The 26,508-nt window shown below is 49.0% G+C and overlaps 1 protein-coding gene across 3 annotated transcripts in view; it reads right to left on the bottom strand.

Annotated features, from left to right (window-relative positions):
• Positions 1-26,508, bottom strand: part of POLA1 (DNA polymerase alpha 1, catalytic subunit) — an 801,468-nt gene that overhangs the window by 622,124 nt on the left and 152,836 nt on the right. For all 3 annotated transcript variants that reach the window (XM_070750673.1, XM_070750672.1, XM_070750674.1), the window contains exons 21-23: positions 4,173-4,302; positions 3,719-3,832; positions 2,262-2,361 (exon numbers count right to left, since the gene is read on the bottom strand). In XM_070750673.1, coding sequence (XP_070606774.1) covers positions 2,262-2,361; positions 3,719-3,832; positions 4,173-4,302 — 344 coding nt within the window. The remainder of the gene's footprint in view (positions 1-2,261; positions 2,362-3,718; positions 3,833-4,172; positions 4,303-26,508) is intronic.

Below are 26,508 nucleotides of genomic sequence, written 5' to 3' on the forward strand. Positions count from 1 at the left end.
TCAATATCCATCTACTCTGGAAGCTCCCGGCTCACTCCTCACGGGCTGAGCGCCTTGTCTAAGGTAAGGGGGTCTCTCCATCCCGACACTTGAAACCTTAGAAATACGACGCCTCAAACGCGATCTAAGCATTGCCCACAAGATTATATGCTGCAACTCCCTGCCTGTCAAAAAATTAAATCAGCTTCAACCGCAACAACACAAGAGCACACAACAGATTCAAGCTTAATATTAACCACGCCAAACTTGACTATAAAAAATATGACTTTAGCAATCGAGTTGTCGAAGCGTGGAACTCACTTCCAGACTCTGTAGTATCATCCCCTAACCCCCAACACTTTACCCTTAGACTATCTACAGTTGACCTCATCAGGTTCCTAAGAGGTCAGTAAGGGACATACATAAGTGCACCAGAGTGCTTAGCGTCCCCTGTCCTATAGTCTCTCCTATATCTCATAATCTTCTCTTCTATCTCTTCCATCCATTATATTTCTTCTATCTCTTGTATCTCTTTTATCTCTTATATTTTCTGCTATTTTCTCTAGTTATATTTTACTCCTATATTTCTCTTCTATACTTCTCTTTGATACATTCTACTCTATTATTTGTTGTGATTCCGTCTGAGGCTCCTCAGGGAACGGCTGAACCTCTGCCGGCTCCCTGCTCAGAGGGGGAGGATGAGGAACAGGAGGAGGAGGCCCAGGCAGAAGGGGAGGAGGAATATCAGGCCGAGGGAGAGGGAGAACAGACAGAATCCCCCGGGGTGGAGCTCTCCCCAGCAAGCAGCCTGGAGTCCTTAGATGAAAATGCTCAAGCCATCATCGATCACAGGCAGAGAAGAGCAGCACAACGAAGGGGACAATTAGCCAGGTACTTCCAGTCCTAAATAGGTAACAGCTGGGTTTGGGTGTGGTTCTCCTCAGAAAGGCTGAAAAGGCAGACCCACCCTTCCTGTATTGTGGAGTATTATCTTTGGGAGTCCTGGGACCTGGCTGTGATCTTTGGCGTCTCTGATTCTGGCTTGTGGCCTTGAAGGCTGAAACCTTGGGGAAAAAGGCGTGGGGGCTTATTCTCTACAGTGGTGTGTGTGCCAGCAAGAAGTCTGCTGTATTGTCTGGCCGTCAGGACTTTACTGTGAAGCCTCATAGCCTGCCTGTTGGGAAGAACAGGTTTTTCTCTGTGTTTATTTTTCAAACTATAAAGTGCTTTTGCTTTTACCAGCGTGTCTGGCTGCTTTTTCCAGTTGGTGTTGAAGTCTGGGGGCACCCAGACAGAACATTATTATTGTGTATTATTGTGTATTGGACAAAACAAACAAACAAACAAACAAATAGCACTTTTTAACAGAACCAGCATATTGCCCCCATAATCCGGGCCCTCATTTTACCCACCTCGGAAGGATGGAAGGCTGAGTCAACCTTGAGCCAGTGATGAGATTTGAACCGCTGACCTACAGATCTACAGTCAGCTTCAGTGGCCTGCAGTACAGCACTCTACCTGCTGCACCACCCCGGCTCAATATGAATTCTTCATATGTGTGGTTTTAGGCTACATATAAAATATAAACAGTAATGTAACTTTATAACATAAAATTACACAATAATGTTAAAAGTTTATGATTTTGTGGTGCAGCATTGCTAATTATCTAATGCTTCTTACAGCCCCTGGGCCACAAGTTGGATACACCTGCTTTAAAGTGGAAAAAAAATAGGTAAAGAAGATTTCAAGGTTGACTCAGCCTTCCATCCTTCCAAGGTGGATAAAATGAGGACCCAGATTGTGGGGGCAATATGCTAGCTCTGTTAAAAAGTGTTATTGCTAATATGTTATAAGCCGCCCTGAGTCTAAAGAGATGGGCGGCATAAAAAAATCAAATAAATTAAAAAAATTGAATAAATAAATTTTACCTAAACAGCCATACTTAAGCAACAGTTAAAATAATCCATTTTGGCGGTTGCACACAACCCCTACACGTGTATCAACAAAAGTGCCAATTCACTATTTGTGTTTCACTAATTGAAAGATTGCAATATCTTCATCTCAAAGATACAGCTTTCAGGTTCTTCAGAATGGCACCAAATGTGAAATGTAAGAATGGAAAATCAGATCGTTACGGGAAATTCTGCATACGCAGACACTAATACATTTGAAAGGTATAAGCAACCACTTTAAACATCCTAATACATATTAATATATATAACATATGAGTAATATAATACTATGCAAGACCCTTTATTATTTGATCTAATGCTCAAACTTACCAACTTTTGGTTCCAAAACTAAACCTCCAGAATATGCTGCCTTTTTTCGTCCTAACTTTGATTTATTCTGATTACTTTCCAAATCTTCATCTTCTTCCAACTTATGAGACATAAGAACAAAACAAAATGTAAACTCGAATTCAATCTAAATACATTCAAGGAAATATTTTTTAAAAGGAATGGCTAATAAACGTCTATATGATAAAATGTGATGGCTTAACTCAGTGGTTCTCAACCTGGGGGTCGGGACCCCTTTGGGGGTTGAATGACCATTTCACAGGGGTCGCCTAAGACCATGGAAAAAGACAGTTTTCCCATGGTGTTAGGAACTAAAGCTTCTATTCTGGCGCCTTGGAACGTATTTTTACAATCCGACCAATCAGGTGTTTACAGTGGGTGTGTCCCTCTGATCTTCCTGCTGTTTTACATACTCCTGATCAGTTGGAGGATGATGAAGAACTTGAGGACTCGAATACAGATAGTGTTTATGAATTAGTGGTGGGCCCGGGGTTACAGGTAGTAGAACAGGTGGGAGGCCAGCCACAGGATGTGGCTATGAGTCCAGAATCTAGCAAGGAAGAATCAGACGTTCGCTGGGTCAATCCTAAATTCAGAAGGGTCCAAAAACGTAAGGAACAGGTGTTTGGAAGAAGATATTAAGGGGAGGAATGGGTTAAATACTGGAGTGATGTATTTGGTACATCAGGGGGTCAGTGGGGAAGAAGGGTGGAGTTTCAATGTTGTAGGGCTAAAATGAAAGGTGTTTCCGTTCAGCTCCCAAGCAAGCAAACGCATTCTGTGTTATTTTACAGTCATTTCTGCTGTTTTTGAATCATGCTGCGAGTACATAAATCTTGTTAAACGGAGGAGGCTGGGAGGAATGTATGAGGAATGCAATTAAGAAAGGTAACTGGAGGAAGAGGAATGTGCTAGTATGAACTGTATTTTGAATACGGAAGGGAAGAGAATAAAGATGGAGTTTCTTTGTTTATGAAATACTGCATTTAGTAAGAGTTATTTGTAATAGCTAAAGTTCTACCAGAAACCAAAACACCTGCCAATCAGGTTAAAGCTTTGTTGGGAGAATTGGCACTAGACTTATGACTGGTGGTCACCACAACATAAGGAACTGTATTAAGGGGTCGTGGCATTAGAAAAGTTGAGAACCACTGGATTAACTGGATAAACCATTCCACATTAACATATTCAAACTATTTTAAAAATTCTAGAAACCCTGGATTCCTACAATTCCACATTAAAGGCATTGATTAAATAGGTCAGGAAAGATGATATAATAATCTATAGTGGCAGCCAACATATGATGAGCTCAAACAAGTGGCATACCAATGTTCAAAGACTGAGTCTGAAATAATACTTATTAAAAGGTTGACTTAATTATGACGACCTGCTGATTAGCTTTCAGCAAATGAAAACCATTTGAGGGAAAAAATACTTACATGTTTCTGTTTTTTGAACAGTTGTTTATCAGGCACAATATAATCTTTTTCATAAAATGCATGAAGAAGTAAGTATTCATTGCGCTCAGCTCGTCCACCCATCAATGTCCTGGACTAAAAAAAATAAAAACAGAAAAAAGAGCCATGTAGGATAACTGAAAACACTGGTTAAAATGTCAAAAATTGCATTACTTCATCTGCATTTCAAGTGTCTAACTTGCCATTTGGTTTCTATTCTTTACAGTAAAACAAAAAACATTAAAAAAAATTAAGTTAATTTGGCTCAGTCAACAAATTTACATTAATAATGTCCTTTAATGTTGATAAATGCATTCTAATAGCCAAACTATTCTAATTCATTTATATCGATCCTACCAAAAATTAATTACTTTTCATATACATTCAATTGAATTATAATTGAAGTGACTGAATAATTAAAAAATAAAAGGCTTACCATAACATTGCCAGCAATATTTGTAATTTGTAAGGCTAGTGGAAGAACATTCAGTTCACACATAATTTGTAAAATATACTTAGAATCAATCCATGTATTTTCTAACATGTAAAGTAAATGATGAGTATCACTATAATAAAGGGGTGACAGGAGAGACAGAAACAATTTTAATAATTTCACAGATTTTTTGTAAATGTACATAAACCTAAATTGATGTTTAAAATATAATGAAAACCCAATTTTAAAAAAAATTAACATCACTTTCAACCAGCTGAAGGAATACTGTAGTTACGATATTTTTCGGATTATAAGATGCACCGGAGTATAAAACGCATCTTAGTTAATAGGGAAAAGAAAATAGAAAAAAGAATCTGCTTCATCTGGCTAGCATCCTTAATCTAGTCAACTTCAGCACATAATTTAATCCCCTGATTAGGGCTTTTAAAAAAAAACTTTATTCAGAGAGAGTAACAATGAAAGAGCTTGCAAGCCATAAGAGCTGGGAACATTGTTAGCACCTGGTTAGGGCTGGAAAGAAACACTCGGACCAAGGAGAGCAATAAAACAACCTACAAAGATAGGGTTTGGAAAACATTCTTGACAGAGAGTAACAATGAAAGAGCTGGGAACATCGTTAGCACCTGGTTATGGCTGGAAGACCCATTGTACCTACCTGAACGGTCTTCTTGATGCACTGGAAGGAGAGTCCAACATGGGTTATTTACCAATCCTATTGGTAGAGACTGAGTTAGAAATTTACATAATAATTAGGTACCGCCCCCCCCATACTGCTCCCATGAGCCCAGTTTTAAAAACGAAAGAACCATGAAAGAGGATAACCAACCTTTATTAATCCAACAATGACTTAAGAACTCCCAGCTCCGGCGTCCCTTCAGACCAACATGCCGGGTGGGTTTGGACTCTCCTTCCAGTGCATCGAGAAGACCGTTCAGGTAGGTACAACGGGTCTTCTCCACTGCATCTGGAAGGAGAGTCCAACATGGAATATGCCAAAGTTTTAAGACCCATGGGAGGGAGAAGGTCTTGACAGGGACATTGGAGAGAAACAAACTTTCTGCAGGACACGTCTACCAAATGCGGCCTCCGCCGATGCAAACGAATCTAACTTATAATGTTTAATAAACGTAGACGGTGCTGCCCAGGTAGCCGCTCTGCAAATATCGTCAATGGACACTTGCGTCATATTTGTATTTGTATTTATTTAGATTTGTATGCCAAGCTGTCCAAGCTGCCGAAGCGGCTGCACTCCTGGTTGAGTGAGCCGTTAGTCCTATCGGTGGGGTGTGTCCTCCCGCTTTGTAGGCTTCCGTAATACAGTCCTTCAGCCAACGACTAATAGATTTGGCTGAAATTCCAAGTCCCATTTGGTGTTGTGAAAATGAAACAAACAATTTCTCTGACTTCCGGAATGGTTCAGTCCGTCTGATATATATCTTCAGGGCCCTTCTGACATCGACCTTATGCCATCGCAACTCAGAAGGATGGTTCCCATGCATGCAGAAATCAGGTAGTATTAACTCCTGCTTCCTATGAAAATGGGTGTTCACCTTTGGAATGAAGGTGGGATCCAGCCGGAGCACTACTCTATCCGGATAAAAAATGCATAAATCCGGCCTCACGGACAGAGCTGACAGTTCCGACACTCTGCGTGCCGAGGTGATTGCCACCAAGAAGGCTGTCTTTATGGAGAGAGTTCTTATCGGAATCGACCTCAGAGGCTCAAAGGGTGGCTTTGTCAGTGCCTGAAGATCTAGTGTGAGGTCCCATGATGGGAACCTTCTAATCGGTGGTGCGTGTTTGTTCGAGGCACCCCGTATGAAGTCTCTGACCAATGGATGTTGCGCTAGTGACCGAGCCTCCGATGTCTGGACCATGGTGGAAAGAGCCGCCACCTGTCTCTTCAGAGTGTTAGGGGCCAAACCCCTTTCTATCCCTGCTTGTAGAAATTCCAGCACCGTAATTACGGATGCATCCTTGGGATTCTTGCTTTCTGTATCACAAAATTTGCAAAAGGCCGCCCACGACGCCTGGTAAATCCTGGAGGTGGAGGGGCGCCGGGGCGCCTGTATCGTGTCAATGACCTTCTCCGGCAATTCCAGCTGTCTCAGTCTATGCCGCTCAAATGCCATACGGTCAGCTGTAGCCATTGAGGGTCCGGATGTTGTAGGACCCCCTGACTGAGGGAGATGACTTGGTCCGGGATTCTCCACGGTGGTGATATTGACATCACCGTCAGGTCGGCGAACCATGGTCGGCGCGGCCAGTGTGGTGCTATCATCAGCACCTCCGCCTTTTCCCTCAGAATTTTTTCCACTACTCTTGGAATCAACCCTTTCTGCCCCCGGTTCTGGGAAGCGTGAGTAGAACCTCGGCAGCTGAGTATTCTGACGCGTCGCGAACAGATCTACCGAGGGCCTCCCGAACTTGTAAGCCAACTGCTGGAATAGTCCTGGATCCAATCTCCACTCCGACGGGTCTAGTGTGGTCCTGCTGAGCCAGTCTGCCTGCGTGTTGATGGTTCCAGCAATGTGTTCCGCAGACAATGAGGCCAGGTGTGTCTCGGCCCAGCTGAACAGATTGTTCGACTCTTCCATAAGACGCTGTGACCTCGTACCCCCTTGGTGGTTCAAGTGGGCTCTGGTCGCCACATTGTCTGTTAAGACTAAAATGTGTCTGTCCTGTACCATCGGAAGAAAGGTTCGTAGAGCTAAGTGTACCGCTCTGAGTTCGAGGAAGTTTATGTTTATTGGTGTTAAGTCCTTTGTGGACCATGTGCCTTGTGCCATGTGATGGCCAATATGGGCTCCCCAACCAAACAGGCTGGCATCTGTAGTAAGGACGATCTTGTCCTGTATTTGGAAGGGAGAACCCTTGCGTATTGCCTGTGATGTCCACCATCTCAGAGACTCTCTGACCTTCCGAGGTAACTTTATCTTCCGATGAGAATGGCTGACCCTGGATCTTTGTGCTGGTAGGAGGAACCACTGTAAAGTCCGTATATGGTGCCTGGCCCAAGGGACAATACCTATGGCCAACACCAGGGTTCTCAACACCTTCGATAAGAGCGACAGTGGGATCCATCTGTGGTGGTTGAGGCCGATTATTAAACGCCGAATGTTCACTAGTCTTTCTGGGGAAAGCGACACCGTGTTGGATTGAGTGTCTATTATGGCCCCCAGATGTTGAAGCCTGGTTTTGGGTACCAGTTGGCTCTTCTCCATATTTATGGTGAAGCCATGGCTTTCTAGTGTTCGCATGGTCTGGACCAAATCATGTTTTGCCTGTGTCGGGGACCTGGACAGTATGATGATGTCGTCCAGGTATGCCATCAGTCTTATGCCATGGCCACGCAGGTGGGTGGTCAGGGCATCCAGGAGTTTTGTAAAAGTCCGTGGAGCTGATGAAAGGCCAAATGGCATGGCCTTGTATTGGTAATGTGTTCCCTCGGAGCAAAAACGGAGGTATTTCCGGTGTGCCGGATGTATGGGCACATGAAGGTATGCCTCTTTTAGGTCGATGGATGTCATCAAGTCTCGAGGCCTTATAGACGTTAGAATGGATTGCAGGGAGTGCATGTGAAACCTCCGGTATCTGATGAAGAGGTTGAGCTGCTTTAGGTTCAGTATCAACCTGCAACCTCCCGAGGCCTTGGGTACGATGAAGATCATCAAATAGAACCCTTCGCCTACTTCCTGAGGTGGTACCGGTTCTATGGCTTGTATTTCCAACAGGTGTAATATTTCCTTTTGCAATTGTTGCACCTTTTGAGGTTCTCGGATAGTTGGACAGCGTATGAACCGATTGTGGGGTCGTCCAACAAACTCCAGGCGTAGTCCCTCCGACACTGTGGCAAGCACCCACTGATCGGAAGAGGTGTTGCGCCAGGGGGTACTGAAATGTTGGAGTTTCCCCCCGAGTGGCCGCCGACTGGCAGAGTCACTTGGACCGACGAAAACCCCTTTGGTTGTTCCCCCGAAAGGGCTGCCTGGACTGTTGGTAGCCCCTTGGTCTGTCTTGGAACGACCCCCGGTCGCTCCTGAATGATTGTTGAGTGAATTGTCCTTGATTGAATGGCCTTTGGTGCTGCGTCGTTCCTGCGGTGTTGTCCCAGCGAGGCGTCTGGCGTATGGGGTAGACCTGTGGTCTTGGCGTCTGCCCGACTTGGGTAGAACTTTCCTTTTGTCTTTGTCCTCTACGAGGACTTTGTCTAGGATATCACCAAAGAGCATCGAGCCCTGGAAGGGAGCCGACGCTAGCCGCCACTTAGATTTCAGGTCTGCTGGCCAGTTTCTCAACCACAGAAGGCGTCGAGCCGATAATGCGGTGGCCATTCCTCTGCTGGAAAACTTCGCCGCATGCAGCGTGGCGTCCGCTGAAAATTCCGCTGCCGCCCGAAGCTTGCTCAGGTCTTGACGCAACCTGCCTTTCTCTGGTCCCAGCCGGGATTGCATCTCCTGTAGCCACAGGATCGATGCTCTGTTCATGAATGCTGCTGCTGCCGCGGCCCTGAATCCCCAGCTTGCCATCTGGTGAGCCTTCCGCAGGAGGGTCTCCGCCCTCCTCTCCTCCGGTTTCAGGCTTTCCCCAGTCTCTGACAGTACCAAAGCGCTGGAGACTAAGGTCACTACTGGCTGGTCTATTGGGGGGTACTCGAGGAGTTTTTCCACCTCCTCATCGAAGGTGTAGAACCTCCTTTCTAGGTTTGACGGGCCTTGAGCCGCTGCTGGGTATTGCCACGGCCTATTGACCCCTTCCACAAACATGTGAGATGATGGAAAATGGTCAGACTCGGGTTGGGGTTCCCTAAGCCAGCGTTTCCCAACCGGTGTGCCGCGGCACACTAGTGTGCCGCGAGACACAGCCAGGTGTGCCGCCAAGCTCCTAGGGAAAAAGGAGAGCTTAAGGAGAACCCTGCCAAGCTGGAGATTCCCTGGCAGCACCAGGTAGAAGCCGGCAATGCAGCACCCTTTTCCAGTGCCGCGCAAGGAGCTGGGCGTTGGAGTTTGGGGTGGGGAGCGATGAAAGTGCGGAGGCCGGCGCCGCGGCTGCCCCCACCCCCCAGAGCCTCCGTTCCCCTCGCACCCCTGGCTTCTTGCCGCTGACGCCCGCCCGCCCGCTCGATCTGCCCCTTTCTCCAGCTCCTCCGGCGAGCACTCAGAGAAAACCTTCTCACAGCGGAGGTCGGAGAAAGTTCTTTGGAATGTCGGGGGTGCATGCGCGCGCGCGCCCTACCCCCCCAGCCAGTCTACCCGGAAAAGCTTTGCCGGCCTCCGCAGAGAAGGAAGAGAGAGAACAAGAGAGAGAAAGAAAGGAAGAGAGAGAAAGAGATAGCAAGAGAGACAGAATGAGAGAGAGAGAGAAAGAGAAAGAGACAGCAAGAGGGGGGAAGGAGGGAGAAAGAGAGCCAAAGAGAGAGGAAGGAAGGAAGAGAGAAAGAGATAGCAAGAGAGACAGAATGAGAGAGAGAAAGAAAGAAAGAGACAGCAAGAGGGGGGAAGGAGGGAGAGAGAAAGAGCAAAAGAGAGAGGAAGGAAGAGAGAAAGAAAGAGATAGCAAGAGAGACAGAATGAGAGAGAGAAAGAAAGGAAAGAAAGACAGCAAGAGGGGGGAAGGAGGGAGAGAGAAAGAGCAAAAGAGAGAGTAAGGAAGGGAGAAAGAAAGGGATGGAGAGAGAGAGAAAGAGGGAGGGAGAGAAAGAGGGAGGGAGAGAGAAATAGAGCGAAAGGGAGAGAGATTTTTTTTGTCCAAACTTTTTTGCGCCCCCCCCCCCTCAATGTTCTCCAGGATTTTGAAAATGTGAATAATGTGCCGCGGCTCAAAAAAGGTTGGGAAACACTGCCCTAAGCAAGGACTCCGAAGTCTTGCCCGCCTCCTCGGCTGCTTTAGCCATTCCAGGTAGGTTCATTACCTGTTTAGCCTTGAATAAGAGAGTCCTGAACAGAGTTGGCTTAAACAGGCCTACCGGTGGCGGTTGATCAGGAGGTGCCTCATCCTCTGACAGGTCATACTCCTTCTCGCTGTCCTCTCTGAAATGATCCGAGTAAACGGCTTTGAGTTAAAACGCTTTATTCTTTCACAGAGAAACAACAGCCGCGGCTTACTTTCACTGCCGAATGCAATCTGACAGGAGACGCGTCATACTCCTTCTCGCTGTCCTCTCCTAGCAATGGTTCCTCTGAGAGGGACCCCAATCCCGAGGGGGGCGGTACTAACCACACATTCCTTGTTGTTGCTTGTGAAGGTTGTGGGGCATACTGGTGGGCCCCAGTCACCACACCCTGCGAATAAGCGCTTGCAATGAGTTCCTGCAGGTCTGGTGGCATGTCCTGCCATGTGCTCGCCTGCGCCCTCAGCCCCGCTGCTGTGGGGGTAAAGGTGGCTGAAGGTCCCTGGGGGTCTCTTCTGGTATATCCAGTTGACCCAGGCCTGGTCCACAAGGTGGCCGGTGAAGGTGCCACGGGGGGCATCGCTGTGGATTGATGGTCTGGTGACCAATCCCCCTCATACCTAGCCCCAGAGCCGCCAAAAGGTGATAGTGGGGTCAATGGATCCGGAGTCAAGGCCTGCCTCTGGGTCAGTGGCACGGCTGAAGGTGATGGTTGCAAGGCCGCCTCCAGCTTTTTCTCCAGGGCCTTGATGCGCTTCTCGGCCTCCTTGAGAGAGGAGGCCGAGGCAGGTGAGCGAGAGGCCTTCGACTTGTCCTTCCCCTTAGGCTTATCTTTAGGCCTGGCCGGGGATGAGGCTTTGTCGCTGCCCGGTTGTTCATCCATATTTACTCACTCTTATTGGGATCGTGGTGATCTAGAGGAGTCCCGGTAAGCAGCCTCAATTTGCCTCGTCAGCTCAGCAAAAATGGCGGCTCGCCTCAATAAGGCTTTGCGCCTGCGCCCTGAGGTGCGGAGACCTTCTCGCGCCTAACAGCTGCCGGAAGCCTTTCCGGTCCGCGCCATGGGGAATTGCGCCAACAGCGGCCCCAAAATGGCGCCGCCCACGCTGTTGCTATTTCGCCCGGCTTTCGGCTTTTTTCGGCCGTTCCTGGGCTGCCTGCCGCTTTCCGCCGCTTCCCTATCCAGCTGCATGCCGCCTTCTCCTTGCCTCTTGCGGCTGCGGCAGTTACGGGGACCCCTGGCCATGGCGGTCGCGTGCGGGGCTTTGCCGGCGGCGGCGGCTTCCCCGGCTGCCAAACAGCTGATGGGTGCAGCTCCGCTTCTTCCAAGGAGCTTTGATGAGTGCGCCTTCGAGCCTCCCAATGGGGGGGGGGGGCCATCTTCGGCTCGCAGCCCTGGTCTGGCCACGGAGGTCAGGGACCCCAGGCTGGATGCTCCTTTGCGGGGAAGTTCCCTCGGAGGGAAGCGTACCCCTAAGGAGAACGTTGGGAGTTGCTGCCCGCGGAGGGCAGACAACCCCATCTGCTGCTTCTTCTGTCCCAGCACCTGTAAGGAGACAAAAAGAAGAATATTAAACAGGTATTTTATTCATATTCTTACTCTAATCATATACTCTAACTCAGAGGTCCCCAACCTTTTTTGCACCAGGGTCCGGCTTTAAGCTAGACCAGTTTTCCATGGCCCGGTGGGGGGGGGGGGGAACTAGCTGTCAGCGGCGCCGTAAAAGGGGCGATCAAGAGAGGAATGGGTGAATGAATGGACGGAGGGTGGGAAGGAAGGAAGGAAAGAGGGAAGGGACAGGAACATCTCTCCCCCTCTCCCTCTCTCTTTCTCCCTCTCCCTCTCTTTCTCTCTCTCTCCCCCTCTTTCTCTCTCTTCTTCTCACTTTCTCTCTCTTGTTTTCTTTCTGTCTCTTTTGCTTTCTCTCTCTCTCACTCTTTCTTGTTTTCTTTCTCACGCTCTTTCTCTCTCTTGTTCTCTCTCTTGCTATCTCTTTCTCCCCCCCCTTTCTCTCACTCTCTCTTTCTCACTTTCTCTCTATCTTGCTGTCTGTTGCTATCACTCACTCTCGTTCTCCGTTCTTCTCAGCGGTGACGCGCGCACGCCCTGCCCGCCTCACCTTTGCGAGAGCACTTTCGCCCCGGGCTCTCAGCAAGGGGGTTTGCAGGAGAGGTGGGGCCGGCGAAGGTGATATTCAATGTCGGGGGCGCACAGGCGGTTGCACGCGCTCCCTATCTCCCTGCTAGCCCACTCGGAATATTCAAAATAAGAAAAGCCTTCGCCGGCAAAGGTTTTTCTTATTTTGAATACTCCGAGTGGGCTAGCAGGGAGATAGGGAGCGCGTGCAACCGCCCGTGCGCCCCCGACATTGAAGACCTCCGCTGAGAAAAGCCTTTGCCGGCATTTCCTCTCGGCGTCAAGGAGGCGCAGCGGCGGGCGGAGAGAGGGAAGGGGGGCAGCGGCGTCCCTCCTGGCCTTGGCGGGCCGCCCGACCCTCCCCACCTCCTGCAAACGCGGCGGGCGGCGGGGGGAGAGCGAGGAGCCGGTTCCGGCGGGCGCGGGGCTTGGCTGGCTGGCGGGGGGAGCGCCGCTGGTGGTGCGGAAAGGCCGAGGGGGCCCTGGCGCCGCGGACCGGCTGAAAACCCCCAACGGCCCGGTGCCGGTCCACGGACCGGCGGTTGGGGACCTCTGCTCTAACTCTTAGAGCAAAACTCAGTACATCTCTACCCTGGGACTGAGTTTTTAAAACTGGGCTCATGGGAGCAGTATGGGGGGCGGTACCTAATTATTATGTAAATTTCTAACTCAGTCTCTACCAATAGGATTGGTAAATAACCCATGTTGGACTCTCCTTCCAGATGCAGTGGAGAAAGAAACATTTGGAGCAAGCTAAGACAATGAAAAAAACCCTGCAAAGATTTAGGGCTTGGAAAACATTCTTTGCAAAGACTAACAATGAAAGAATCTGGAAGGTAATGTCTGCTGGCACGTAAGCTGTTGCCCCAGCTCAGGTCCAGCATGCATGTGCACACCAGCCAGCTGATTTTTGGCACGCACGGAGGCTCTGGGAGGGCATTTTTGGCTTCCAGAAGACCTCTGGGGGGGAGGGCATTTTTATCCTCCCCAGGGAACTCTCTGGAGTCTGAGAAAGGTGAAAAACCGGCCTACTGGGCCAACCAGAAGTTGTGATATGGGCCATTTCTGGCCTCCAGAGGGGTCCAGCGGGACAGGGGAGGCAATTTTGAATTATGGGTATGGGCACACCTGCAGGCACGATAGTGTGTGCGCACATGCTTTCGGCACCCAAGGGAAAAAAGGTTCGCCATCACTGATCTAGGCCCTCAGCAGTCAGGATTCAGACCCAGCTACAGCACAGAAACTGCTTTGGTCACGCTGATGGATGATCTCTGGCGGGCCTGGGGCTTATCCTCTGTCCTGGTGCCTCTCAGCAGCTTTCGATATCATCAATCATGGTATCCTACTGCGCTGACTGGAGGGAATGGGAGGCATCATTTTACAGTGGTTCTCCTCCTACCTCTCTGGTCAGTTGCAGTTGGTGTTAGCGGGGGTGTCAGAGGTCGACTCCTAGGTTCCTACTTTGTGGGGTTCCTCAGGGGTCGGTCCCCCCCCCTGCTGTTTAATGCCTACATGAAACCACTAGGTGAGATCATCCAAGGGCACAGAGTGAGTTACCATCAGTACACTGATGATACTCAGCTGTACATCTCCACCCCGTGTCCTCACCGCAGTGGAAATGATGGGTGCCAAGAGGCTCAAGCTCAATCCAGACAAGAGTGGCTGTGGGTACTGCCTCCCAAGGACACGTCCATCTGTCCGTCCATTACCCTGGGGGGGGGGAATTATTGATCCCCTCAGAGAGGGCCCGCAACTTGGGCATCCTCCTCAATCCACAGCTGACTTTAGAACACCATATTTCGGCTGTGGTGAGGAGGGCGTTTGCCAAGGTCCGCCTGGTGCACCAGTTGCGGTCCTGTTTGGACAGGGAGTCTTTGCTCATGGTCACTCATGCCCTTATCACCTTGAGGTTTGACTACTGCAACATGGGGCTACCTTTGAAGAGTATTTAGAAACTTCAAATCGTACAAAATGCAGCCGTGCAAGTGGTTATGGGCCTTCCAAGGCATGTCCATATTTCATCATCACTCTGCGGACTGCATTGGCTGCCGATTGGTTTCCAGACACAATTCAAAGTGTTGGTTATGACCTATAAAGCCGTACATGCATAGGACCAGATTATCTCTGAGACCACCTTCTGCTGCACGAATCCCAGCATCTGCTGAGGTCCCACAGAGTTGGTCTCCTCATGGTCCCGTTAACCAAACAATGCCAGTTGGCAGAACCTAGGGGAAGAGCCTTCTCTATGGGGGGGCGGCCCTCTGGAATCAGCTCCCCCTGGAGATTTGCACTCCCCCTCCCTGCCTTCCAAAAAAGCTTAAAAACTCATCTTTGTCGCCAGGCTTGGGGTAATTAGATCTTTCCCCTGACCAACGAATGTGTCATTTTTTGGGTGAATGTTAATGAATGTTTTTTTAAATGTTTTAGAATTTTTAAAAAATTTAAATTGCATTAATTGGATTTATTGTATTGTTATGTCTACTATATATGCTGTGAGCTGCCCCGAGTCCTTGGAGAGGGGCAACATACAAATCCAAATGATTGATTGATTGATTGGTTGGTTGATTGATTGATCAACCCGGATAAGACGGAGTGGCTGTGGGTTTTGCCTCCCAAGGACAATCCCATCTGTCCGTCCATCACCCTGGGGGGGGAATTATTGACCCCCTCAGAGAGGGTCCGCAACTTGGGCGTCCTCCTCGATCCACAGCTCACATTAGAAAAACATCTCTCAGCTGTGGCGAGGGGGGCGTTTGCCCAGGTTCGCCTGGTGTACCAGTTGCGGCCCTATCTGGACCGGGACTCATTACTCACAGTCACTCATGCCCTCATCACCTCGAGGTTCGACTACTGTAATGCTCTCTACATGGGGCTACCTTTGAAAAGTGTTCGGAAACTTCAGATCGTGCAGAATGCAGCTGGGAGAGCAGTCATGGCCTTACCTAGGTATGCCCATGTTTCACCATCACTCCGCAGTCTGCATTGGCTGCCGATCAGTTTCCGGTCACAATTCAAAGTGTTGGTTATGACCTTTAAAGCCCTTCATGGCATTGGACCAGAATATCTCCGAGACCGCCTCCTGCCGCACGAATCCCAGCGACCGATTAGGTCCCACAGAGTGGGCCTTCTCCGGGTCCCGTCAACTAAACAATGTCGGTTGGCGGGCCCCAGGGGAAGAGCCTTCTCTGTGGCGGCACCGGCCCTCTGGAACCAACTCCCCCCGGAGATTAGAACTGCCCCTACTCTTCCTGCCTTCCGTAAACTCCTTAAAACCCACCTTTGCCGTCAGGCATGGGGGAACTGAAACATCTCCCCCTGGGCATGTTTAATTTATATATGGTATGCTTGTGTGTATGTCCGTTAGTATATGGGGTCTTTTTTAAAAAATCTTAAATATTTTAAATTTGTCAGATTATTTATGATTTGTTTCCACGTGTTGTGAGCCGCCCCGAGTCTTCGGAGAGGGGCGGCATACAAATCTAAGTAATAAATAAATAAATAAATAAAATAGATTGAATGAATGAATAAATAAATAAATAAATTTAGGGGTAGTGATTTCTAAATCTCAAAATGGGTGAACAGTGCAGTCAGGCGGTAGGGAAAGCAAGTTAAATGCTTGGCTGCATAGCTAGAGGTATAACAAACAGGAAGAGGGAGATTGTGATCCCGCTGTATAGAGCGCTGGTGAGACCATATTTGGAATACCGTGTTCAGTTCCGGAGACCTCACTTACAAAAAGATATTGATAAAATTGAACGGGTACAAAGACAGGCTACAAAAATGGTCAAAGGTGAATATGTATAGTCTGGAGGACAGAAGGGAATGAGGGACATGATTGAAACATTTAAATATGTTAAAGGGTTAAATAAATTTCAGGAGGGAAGTGTTTTTAATAGGAAAGTGAACACAAGAACAAGGGGGCACAAACTGAGGTTAGTTGGGGGGAAGATTAGAAGTAACGTGAGAAAATATCATTTGACTGAAAGAGTAGTAGATACTTGTAACAAACAAACTGGTTGGTAAAATCCACAGTAACTGAATTTAAACATGCCTGGGATGAATCGTTGGACCTACCTGAATAGTCTTCTCGATACACTGGAAGGAGAGTCCAACATGGGTAATTCACCAATCCTATTGGTAGGGACTGAGTTCAAATTAACATATTAAGCTGGCACCGCCCCCTGGTAGCCCCCATGAGCTCAGTTTTAAAAAAGAAGATAGTGTAAGGATAACCAGAATTTATTTTCAAACCGTAACAAAGAACATATAACCTTAAGTGAACACTAATACTCCGGCGTCCCTGGACCGGAACAATGCCAGCTGGATTTGGACTCTCCTTCCAGTGCATCGAGAAGATCATTCAGGTACATCCAACAGTTCTTCTCCACTGCACTTGGAAGAAGAGTCCAACATGGGATATACCAAAGATCAAGTCACATGGGTCGGAGAAGGCTGCGCCAGGGTCGCTGGAGATGAGCACACCCCTTGTAAAATGCGCCTTGCAAATGATGCTTCCGCCGAAGTGAAAGTCCAGTTTATAATGACAAATGAATGTGGATGGGGTCGACCAGGTCACCACCCGGCAAATGTCCTCAATGGACGCCTGTGTTGTCCACGCTGTTGATGTGGCCGCACTCCAAGTAGAGCAGGCAGTCACCCCCGGCGGCGAGGATCGAGAACTTGCTTTGTAAGCTTCGTTAATACAGTCCCGGAGACAATGACTGATGGATTGTGACGACACTCCAAGCCCCATCTTTCGGTGTTGAAAGGCAATAAACAGCATTTCAGATTTCCTAAACGGTTCAGTCCTCCTAACTTAAATTTTCAGTGCTCGTTTGGCGTCTATCTTGTGCCACCTGAGCTCTGCGGGATGATTGCCGTGAGTGCAAAAGTCAGGGAGTACGAGTTCTTGTTTCCTATGAAATGCAGTATTAACTTTGGGCACAAAGGAAGGGTCCAATCACAAGATGACTCTATCCGGATGAAAGATACAAAGGTCTGGACGAATGGACAGCACCGATAGCTTGGACACCTGGTGAGCCGACGTTATCACCACGAGGAAGGCCGTCTTAATGGACAGGAACCGAAGTAAAATCGATCTCAGGGGCTCAAATGGGGGTCCCGTGAGCACCCACAGAACGAGCAAAAGGTCCCATGTTGGAAACCTATAGACCAGCGGGGAATGTTTGTTAGAGGCTCCCCGGAGGAAGTCCCTCACCCATGGATGGTGTGTCAGCGAGCAAGCCTCTGTCACCCGCATAATAAGTCGAGAGGGCCACCACCTGCCTCCTTAGGGTATTAGAGGCCAAACCTCATTCAATCCTCATCTGTAAGAACTCCAAGACTGGAATCATCAATGCCTCTCTAGGGTCGATCTGTTGCTTGGAACAAAATTCACAGAAAGCCGACCACGTCGTCTGGTATATTCTGGATGTAGACGGATGACAGGTGGCTTGCATAGTGGCGATGACTGTCAGGCAGCTGCTGGCTTCTTAGTCTGTTCCTTTCAAGTGTCAGACGGCTAACTGGAAGCATTGGGGATGTGGGTGACATATGATCCCCTGGCTGAGAGAAATGTCCTGGTCCAGAATCCTTCACAGGGGAGATATCGATAGTGCTACTAGGTCTGAAAACCATGGGCGGCGTGGCCAATGAGGTGCCACCATTAACATTTCCGCCCACTCATCTAGTATTTTGTCCACTACTCTTTGAATGAGGCTTGTTGGGGGGAAAGCATATAGCAGACCACGCGGCCAAGGAGAGAACAGAGCGTTGACCCCTTCTGCAAGTGGCGCTGGAAAACGGGTGTAAAATCTCGGGAGCTGGGTGTTGAGATGGGTCGCAAAATGATCCACCAACGGGGGTACCGAATCAACAAACTATTCGCTGAAATAGATCCGGGTCCAACTATCATTCCGATGGATCCAGGGCAGCCCTGCTCAACCAGTCTGCTTCAATATTGCTGGTTCTGGCAATGTGCTGTGCCGCCAACAATGTCAAGTGAGTTTCGGCCCAGTTGAAAAGGGCCGTATTCTCCATAATGAGCCGGTGCGAGCTCATGCCCCCTTGATGACTTAGATGGGCCCTGGTCGTGACATTGTCTGTCAACACCAACACATGTCTACCCTGTACTATTGGGGTGAAAGTCTGTAGGGCAAGAAAGACTGCCTTGAGCTTAAGGAAGTTGATATTGATAGGAGTCAAATCCTCTGCGGACCAAATTCCTTGAGCCATGTGGGACCCAATGTGTGCACCCCAGCCCGATAGGATGGCGTCTATTGTAAGAATAATGCGATCGTGGGCGCGAAAGGTGCACCCTTTAAGTAAAGCTGGAGATATCCACCACATTAGTGAGTCTCTGACCCCTTGCAGTAGACAAACCTGTCTGTGACTCACCTTGGCCCTCTGGGTGGGAAGTAGAAACCATTGCAGGGTTCGCATGTGATGTTGGGCCCACGGCACGATGCTTATGGACGATACCTACGTTCCAAGTATCTTGGAGAGTAAAGAAAGGGAAACTCGCCATTGATGATGAAGACTGGTAATCAATTGACAAATGTTGGCTTGTCTCTCTGGGGACAGTCTCTCTGAGACTATGTGTTTGATGGAACCCAGATGCAACAGTCTGGTTGTGGGAGAAAGATGACTCTTCGGCCTGTTGATGGTAAAGCCGTGTGTCTCCAGTGTCTGCACTGTGACAGCCAGATCCTCCCTCGCCCTTGATGGGGATTTGGACAAAATAATTATGTCATCCAAGTAGGCCATCAAACGGATGGACTGGGAGTGGAGGTTGGCTATCAGGATGTCCAACAGCTATGTGAATGTCCAAGGGGCCAATGAAAGACCAAACGGCATAGCCCGGTATTGATAGTGGGCCCCTTCCAGGCAAAGGAATCTCCGGTGTGCCGGATAGACAGGGACATGGAGGTAAGCCTCCTTCAAGTCTATGGACGTAAGAAGGTCTCGAGGATGAATTGATGCCAGATTCGTCTGGAGGGAATACATCCTGAAACTCCTGTAACATGAAGACATTCAATTGTTTTAGATTGAAGATCATTCTGCAGCCTCCAGAAGCTTTGGGGACGATGAAGACTACCAAGTAGAAACCCGTGCCTTCTGCATGACGGGGCACCTTCTCTATAGCCTGGATGTCCAAGAGATGAGCAATTGTGCCCTGCAGCAATTGTGCCCTCTTTTGCGGATCCCGAAACACTGGACAATGTAGGAAGCGGTTGGGTGGGGGCTGGAGAAATTCCAACCGCAGTCCTTGGGACACCGTGGCTAATGCCCATTTGTCGGAGGATGTAATCTGCCAGGAGGTACTGAAATGCTGAAGCTTGCCTCCTATGGGCTTTAGCACAGCCAAGTCACTTGGTGCATTTGAAGCCCCTCTGATTGTTGCCTCTGAAGGGGCATCTCGCCTGCTGGTAACCTCTTGACCTGTCCTGGAACGATGCACGGTCACCTCTGAACGAGGACTGGTTATATTGGCCTTGCGAGTACGACCTCAGATTATGGCCAGTACCCGAGGAAGGCTCCCAACGAAAGGGTTGTCGTCGTGTGTAGGGAGCTGGCCGGCGATCCTGTAGTTTTTCGGACTTGGGGAGCACCTTTCTCTTGTCCTTGTCCTCTATGAGGACCTATTCTAGTGCCTCCCCGAAAAGCTTGGAGCCCTGAAAGGATGATGATGCCAAGCGCCATTTAGATTTCGAGTCAACATGCCAATTCCTCAGCCACAGGAGACGCCACGATGAGAGTGTACTCGCCATGCCTCTTGCTGAGAATTTTGCCGCGTGAAGTGCCATCAGCAGAGAACTCCGCTGCGACCATCAGCTTATTCAGATCTTCGCGCAGGTGACTTTCATCAGACCCAAGTCGATATTGCATCTCTTGCAACCACATTATCGATGCCCTATTGAAGGACGCTGCAGCTGCCACTTGAAATCCCCAACTGGCCATCTGATGCGTCTTTCACAACAAAGTCGCTCGGTGAAATGTCTGGGCTAGCACAGGAGTTCATGGCCACCGTGACAGCCATGGATCTGACTCAAGCAGTACAGAGTCCAACTCATGAGGGGGGGCATGCACCTGACATGGTATTCCTCTCTGAGCAACCGAGTAATGGTCTGAGACTAAGGAGCTTGGAAGCGGTTACTCGGTTGCCTTTGTCATGGTCACACCATTTTCTATTGAGGCTCGACTTCCTGGCTCCAATCCTTCCCCACAGGGAGGCGGAACCGACTAGGAGGTTCTGCCCCAGATGCCTGATGGACCCAGAGGGCTTTCAGAGGGCGCTTGGGGTTATTCCAGATGCACTTGTCCACAGTTCGGCAGAGTCTCTTGCTGAGGCCTGGAACAAGGCTGAAGCGGAGGCTCTTGACTGGATTGTGCTGCTGCGACTTCTCTGTGGCACTAGACCCCGTAGAGCTCCATGGTTCAACGAGGAGCTCCGGGAGTTGAGACACCAGAAGAGATGTCTAGAGAAGCGATGGAGGAAGAGTAAGTCCGAATCCGATCAAACACTTGTAAGAGCTCATATTAAGACTTACCAAGTGGCGCTCAAGGCGGCAAGATGCACGTATCATGCCTCCTTGATTGCATCAGCGGAATCTCGCCTGGCCGCTCTGTTTAGGGTGACCCGCTCCCTTCTTAACCAGGGGGGAGTTGGGGAGCCCTTGAAGAGTAGTGCTGAGGACTTTAACATATTTTTTGCTGATAAAGTCGCTTAGATGCGGGCGGACCTCGACTCCGATTGGATAGCAGAGTCGACTGACAATGAGTCAGTTGAGGTGACTGGGGCCCGTACTTGTCCACCTATCTGGGAAGAGTTTGATCTGGTGACACCTGATAAAGTGGACAAGGCCATTGGAGCTGTGAGTTCCGCCACCTGTTTACTGGATCCATTTCCCTCCTGGCTGGTCTCGGCCAGCAGGGAGATGACACGAAGCTGGGTCCAGGAGATTCTCAATGCTTCTTTGGGGAGGGGGCCCTTTTCGGCTCCGTACAAGGAGGCACTTGTGCGCCCCCTCCTAAAGAAGCCTTCCCTGGACCCAGCCATACTTAATAACTATCGTCCAGTCTTCAACATTCCCTTTATGGGGAAGGTTGTTGAGAAGGTGGTGGCGCTCCAGCTCCAGCGGCCCTTGGAAGAAGCAGATTATCTAGGCCCTCAACAGTCGGGTTTCAGGCCCGGTTACAGCAAGGAAACTGCCTTGGTCGCGTTGATGGATGATCTCTGGCGGGCCCGGGACAGGGGTTTATCCTCTATCCTGGTGCTTCTTGACCTCTCAGCGGCTTTCGATACCATCGACCATGGTATCCTTCTGCGCCGGCTGGAGGGGTTGCGAGTGGGAGGCACTGTTCTTCAGTGGTTCTCCTCCTACCTCTATGGTCGGTCGCAGTCAGTGTTAGTGGGGGGTCAGAGGTCGACCCCAAGGTCTCTCCCTTGTGAGGTGCCTCAAGGGTCGGTCCTCTCCCCCCTGCTATTTAATATCTACATGAAACCGCTGGGTGAGATCATCCAAGGGCATGGGGTGAGGTATCATCAGTATGCCGATGATATCCAGCTGTACATCTCCACCCCACGTCCCATCGACGAAGCAGTGGAAGTGATGTGCCAGTGTCTGGAGGCTGTTGGGGTCTGGATGGGTGTCAACAGACTCAAACTCAACCCTGATAAGACGGAGTGGCTGTGGGTTTTGCCTCCCAAGGACATTTCTATCTTTCTGTCCATCACCCTGGGGGGGGGGAATTATTGATCCCCTCAGAGAGGGTCTGCAACTTGGGCGTCCTCCTCGATCCACAGCTCACATGAGAGAAACATCTTTCAGCTGTGATGAGGGAGGCGTTTGCCCAGGTTCACCTGGTGCACCAGTTGCGGCCCTACTTGGACCGGGAGTCACTGCTCACAGTCACTCATGCCCTCATCACCTCGAGGTTCGACTACTGTAATGCTCTCTACATGGGGCTACCTTTGAAAAGTGTTCGGAAACTCCAGATCATGCAGAATGCAGCTGCGAGAGCAATCATGGGCTTTCCTAGGTGTGCCCATGTTACACCAACACTCCGCAGTCTGCATTGGTTGCCGATCAGTTTCCAGTCACAATTCAAAGTGTTGGTTATGACCTATAAAGCCCTGGCACCAGACCAGAATATCTACGAGACCGCCTTCTGCTGCACGAATCCCAGCGGCCGGTTAGGTCCCACAGAGTTGGCCTTCTCTGGGTCCCGTCAACTAAACAATGTCGGCTGGCGGGACCCAGGGGAAGAGCCTTCTCTGTGGCGGCCCCAACCTTCTGGAACCAACTCCCTCCAGAGATTAGGACTGCCCCCACCCTCCTTGCCTTTCGCAAACTTCTTAAAACCCACCTCTGCCATCAGGCATGGGGGAACTGAGACATCTCCCCTTGCCTATGCAGTTTTATGTATGGTATGCTTGTGTGTATGTTTCTTATATAATGGGGTTTTTAGGCTTTTAATGTAAAATTGTTATTTTAGACTTAATATTAGATTTGTTATTACATATTGTTTTATCTCTATTGTGAGCCAGCCCGAATCTGCGGAGAGGGGCGGCATACAAATCAAATCAAATAATAAATAAATAAATAAATGTCTCTGTCCTTCTGTCCTCCAGTTTGAGACTATCACCCATCTCAGAAGGAACCAAGGCATTAGATACAAGAGTCACAACTGGTTGGTCAATCGGTGGAAACTCCAACAGCTTCTCGACCTCTTCATCAAAAGTATAAAACTTTCTTTTGATGGTAGAAGGGCCCTGTGCCACCGCAGGATGCTGCCAAGGTCGCTTCATACTTTCAAGAAAAATATCTGATGATGGAATATGGTCTGATTCGGGTTGAGGCTCCTTAAACAGAGTAGTAGATGGTCTAGCTGTGTCGGGGGCCTCAGGAGTCTTAGTGGCACCTGATAAATCCACCACCTGTTTTGCTTTATGGAGCAGAATTCTAAATAGTGATGGTTTAAAAAGCCCAGCAGCTGATGGTTGCTTGGGGGTTGTCTCGTCTTCAGACAAATCATAACAGGGCAGGTTCCTCTGTCAAGGATCTAAAACCTGAAGGGGGGCAGTGCAGACCAGAGATTCCTCGGTTGAGCCTGGTGGGGGTGTTGAATGTATTGTTGCACTCCCGCCACCATCCCCTGATAATATGCATTTGTAATAATATCCTGTAGTGCAGGAAACATGTGCTGCCACGTCTCAGGCTGTGCCCAGAGCCCTGCAGCTGTAGGCGTAAATGTAGCTGTAGGAACTTGTGTGCCCCTCAATGACATGGAAAGGCTTGCAGACCGTGGCCTGTCCAAAGCGGGGCCAAGGGAAGGCATGGGCTGTGGCAGGGATGACAGCTGTCTCTCTGGAGACCAATCCCTTTCTGTACCAGCCCTGCAGGCCCAAATGTGGACTGAGGGGTTGATGGACCCAAGACCTAAGGTAACTGCAGCGTGGGCAGTGGTGGCATTGCCAGGGGAGTGTGAAGGGCCGCCTCCAATCTCTGTTCCAGGGCCTTAATGCGTCTCTCTGCTTTCTTGAGGGAGGAGGATGATAACGCCTGTGAGGCCTTGGCTTTGGCCTTGCCCTTATCTTTGACTTTGGGGGCAACAGAAGGGGAGGCTGCTTTATTTCCCACTGGGTGTTCCTCCATTCTACTCAAGCTTATCACAAACGTAACAGCAGTTGAATGACTCAGGAACCTGGAATCACTCTGAGGAGAAAGCAGTTAGCAAACCGTCCGGTTTTGGTTTTTTTAATAATTTAAATAAATTTTAAAAAATTTAAAATAAATAAATAAACCGTCCGGTATTGATGCTAGCACCAAAAGGGAGATCCCGCCTTGCTGTGGCCTGCGCAGCAGTAATCGCGCCCATCACTCCCTTTTGCGCCAGCCAGCTGGGCGAGAGAAGCGTTTCCCGTCTTTTGCCCCAAAATGGCGGGCACAGGAAGAAAGAACAGCTAAAATGGCAGCCTGCGGCATTTAGCCATCCCCTGCCAGAACGAACAATGCCAATCCGCTGGGATGCGGTCCTGCCGCTTCCCTGTCTTCAAAGCCAATTATCGGCTCCCGATCTCAGTCGCTGCTTCTCTGAGCATGGTGGCGGCGGCGGAGCGCTCGGCGGCCGCCTAACAGCTGAGAGGCACTGACAGCCGCCTCTGCTGTAGTTTTCTTTGGGAAATCGCATGGATTCCCTCAAGCCTTCCAGTGGGGGGGGGCGGACCCCCTCACCTTTGGCTCGCAGCCAGGTTTGGCCTCAGAGGCCAGGGACCCAATGCTCTTCGGGGCAGTTCCCTCAGAGGGAAGAGGCTCCATGAGGAGGACATGATGAGGGTGGTGCCCACGGAGGGCAGAGATCTCATCCAGGATGTCTTTAGCAATCTAAAAAACAAGAAAACACAAGAAATTCGTTAAAAACAAAGATAACAACCATTTCTTTATTTAGAGATAAAACTCAACAGTCTGGACTGAGTTTTTAAAACTGAGCTCATGGGGGCAACCAAGGGCGGTGCCAGCTTAATATGTTAATTTGAACTCAGTCTCTACCAATAGGATTGGTGGATTACCCACGTTGGACTCTCCTTCCAAGTGCAGTGGAGAAAAACATATATCCATCCTAACACAAAATACAGGAAATAGTGTAAGAGCAGACTAGATGGACCATGAGGTCTTTTTCTGCCGTCAATCTTCTATGTTTCTGTCTGTCTGTCTATCTATCTATTAGATTGCACATAGTTTACCCTTTCTCTAAAGTTACATCAAAGTTTCCCCCTTTTCATAATCCACCCTTTCTAATAATCAAATCCATAAATTGCAAGTGTATTTTTTTTTTCAGAAAAAAGTTCATAGGAATCTTCTCTTTACTTTTGTGTAAGACTTTTATTATTGCTAGTAGAGATACTCCTACTGCCAAAAACAAGAATTTAAAAAAGGTTCTTTCCATTGTAGTGTATAAATAATTATTTTTCAGAAGGATATCTCAATTCAGGATAAGTTGCATTCTCCTCCAGTGTTGTATATACTTCTGTTCAGTTGGAAGATGGTGAAGAGTTTGCTGACTCTGATACAGGTAGTGTTTATGAATTAGTGGCAGGTCCTGGGTTACAGGTAGGAGGCCAGCTACAGGATGTTGCTATGGGTCCAGACTCCAGTGAAGAAAAGATAATAGATGGTTAAATCCACATTTCAGGAGGGTGCAGAGGCACAGGGAACAAGTGTTAGGGAACAGATATTAAGGGGAGGAACCGGTTAATTACTGAAGTGATTTATTCGTCACATCCGGGTGCCAGCGGGGAAGAAGGGCGGAGTTTCAATGTTGTAAATCCATCATGGACATGTGCCGATACGGGCTATGAAGTAAGCTAGTTTATTCTCTGCTATTTAACAGTTGTTTTATTGCTTTGAACTATGCTGCCTAGACATAAATCTTAAGAAAAGGGAGGAGGTCTGGAGGAATGCATTTGTGTGCCCTAAGCGTTAAGAGAGGAAAGAATTTGACTGCCTGTAATGCATTTTGAATACGGAGGAGGAGAAATAAAGATGGAGTTTTTGTTTATGAAATCCTGCATTCAGTAAGTATTATTTCCAATTTAACCAAAGTTCTAACCAGAATCCAGAACATCCAGTAACTACTTCCCTTAGGACTGCCCTCACAAAGACTAATATGCCTTTAAATCTGCTTCCAACGACATTAATGAGCACTCAAAAAGACTCAGATTTTCTGTTTTCCTGAACCTCTAAGGCTGTGATGGTGAACCTATGGCACAAATGAGGGCACGCAAGCCGTTGACCACCTCAGCTCCACTGAGCATGTGCAAGTGCCTTCTGCTGGCCAGTTGATTCTCGGATCAGATAAGCTCATGCTTCCTCCTCACACTTTCTGCAGCCTTCCCTTCCCAGATCTCTGGAGATTCCACTCCAGCGCTGTTTGGGCATAGGCTTCTCCCCCCCCCCCCAGCTCTGTATGGGGATGGGAGGCTTCCCCCCGCAACTCAATTTAGGGTGAGAGACTTTTTTCCCTTCCCAGTTCCTTTTGGGGAAAGAGGCTTTTTCTGCTTCCCAGCTGTTTGGGGAAAGGCTTTTTCTCCTTCCCAGCTCCGTTTGGGAAAAGAGGCTTTCCCCCCACTCTCAGCACCTTTTCTGAGGCTCTCCCCCCCCCCCGGCAGCTGTTTGGGGATGGCAGGCTTTTCCCCTCTTCCACTACTGTTTTGGGATGGGAGACCAAAACGGAAGATCACACACTTGCAACAGTGTGCACACGCACACTTTTGGCACCCAAGCTTGCTT

The sequence above is a fragment of the Erythrolamprus reginae genome, chromosome 4 (assembly GCF_031021105.1).
Source record: "Erythrolamprus reginae isolate rEryReg1 chromosome 4, rEryReg1.hap1, whole genome shotgun sequence".
Classification (NCBI taxonomy): Eukaryota; Metazoa; Chordata; class Lepidosauria; order Squamata; family Dipsadidae; genus Erythrolamprus; species Erythrolamprus reginae.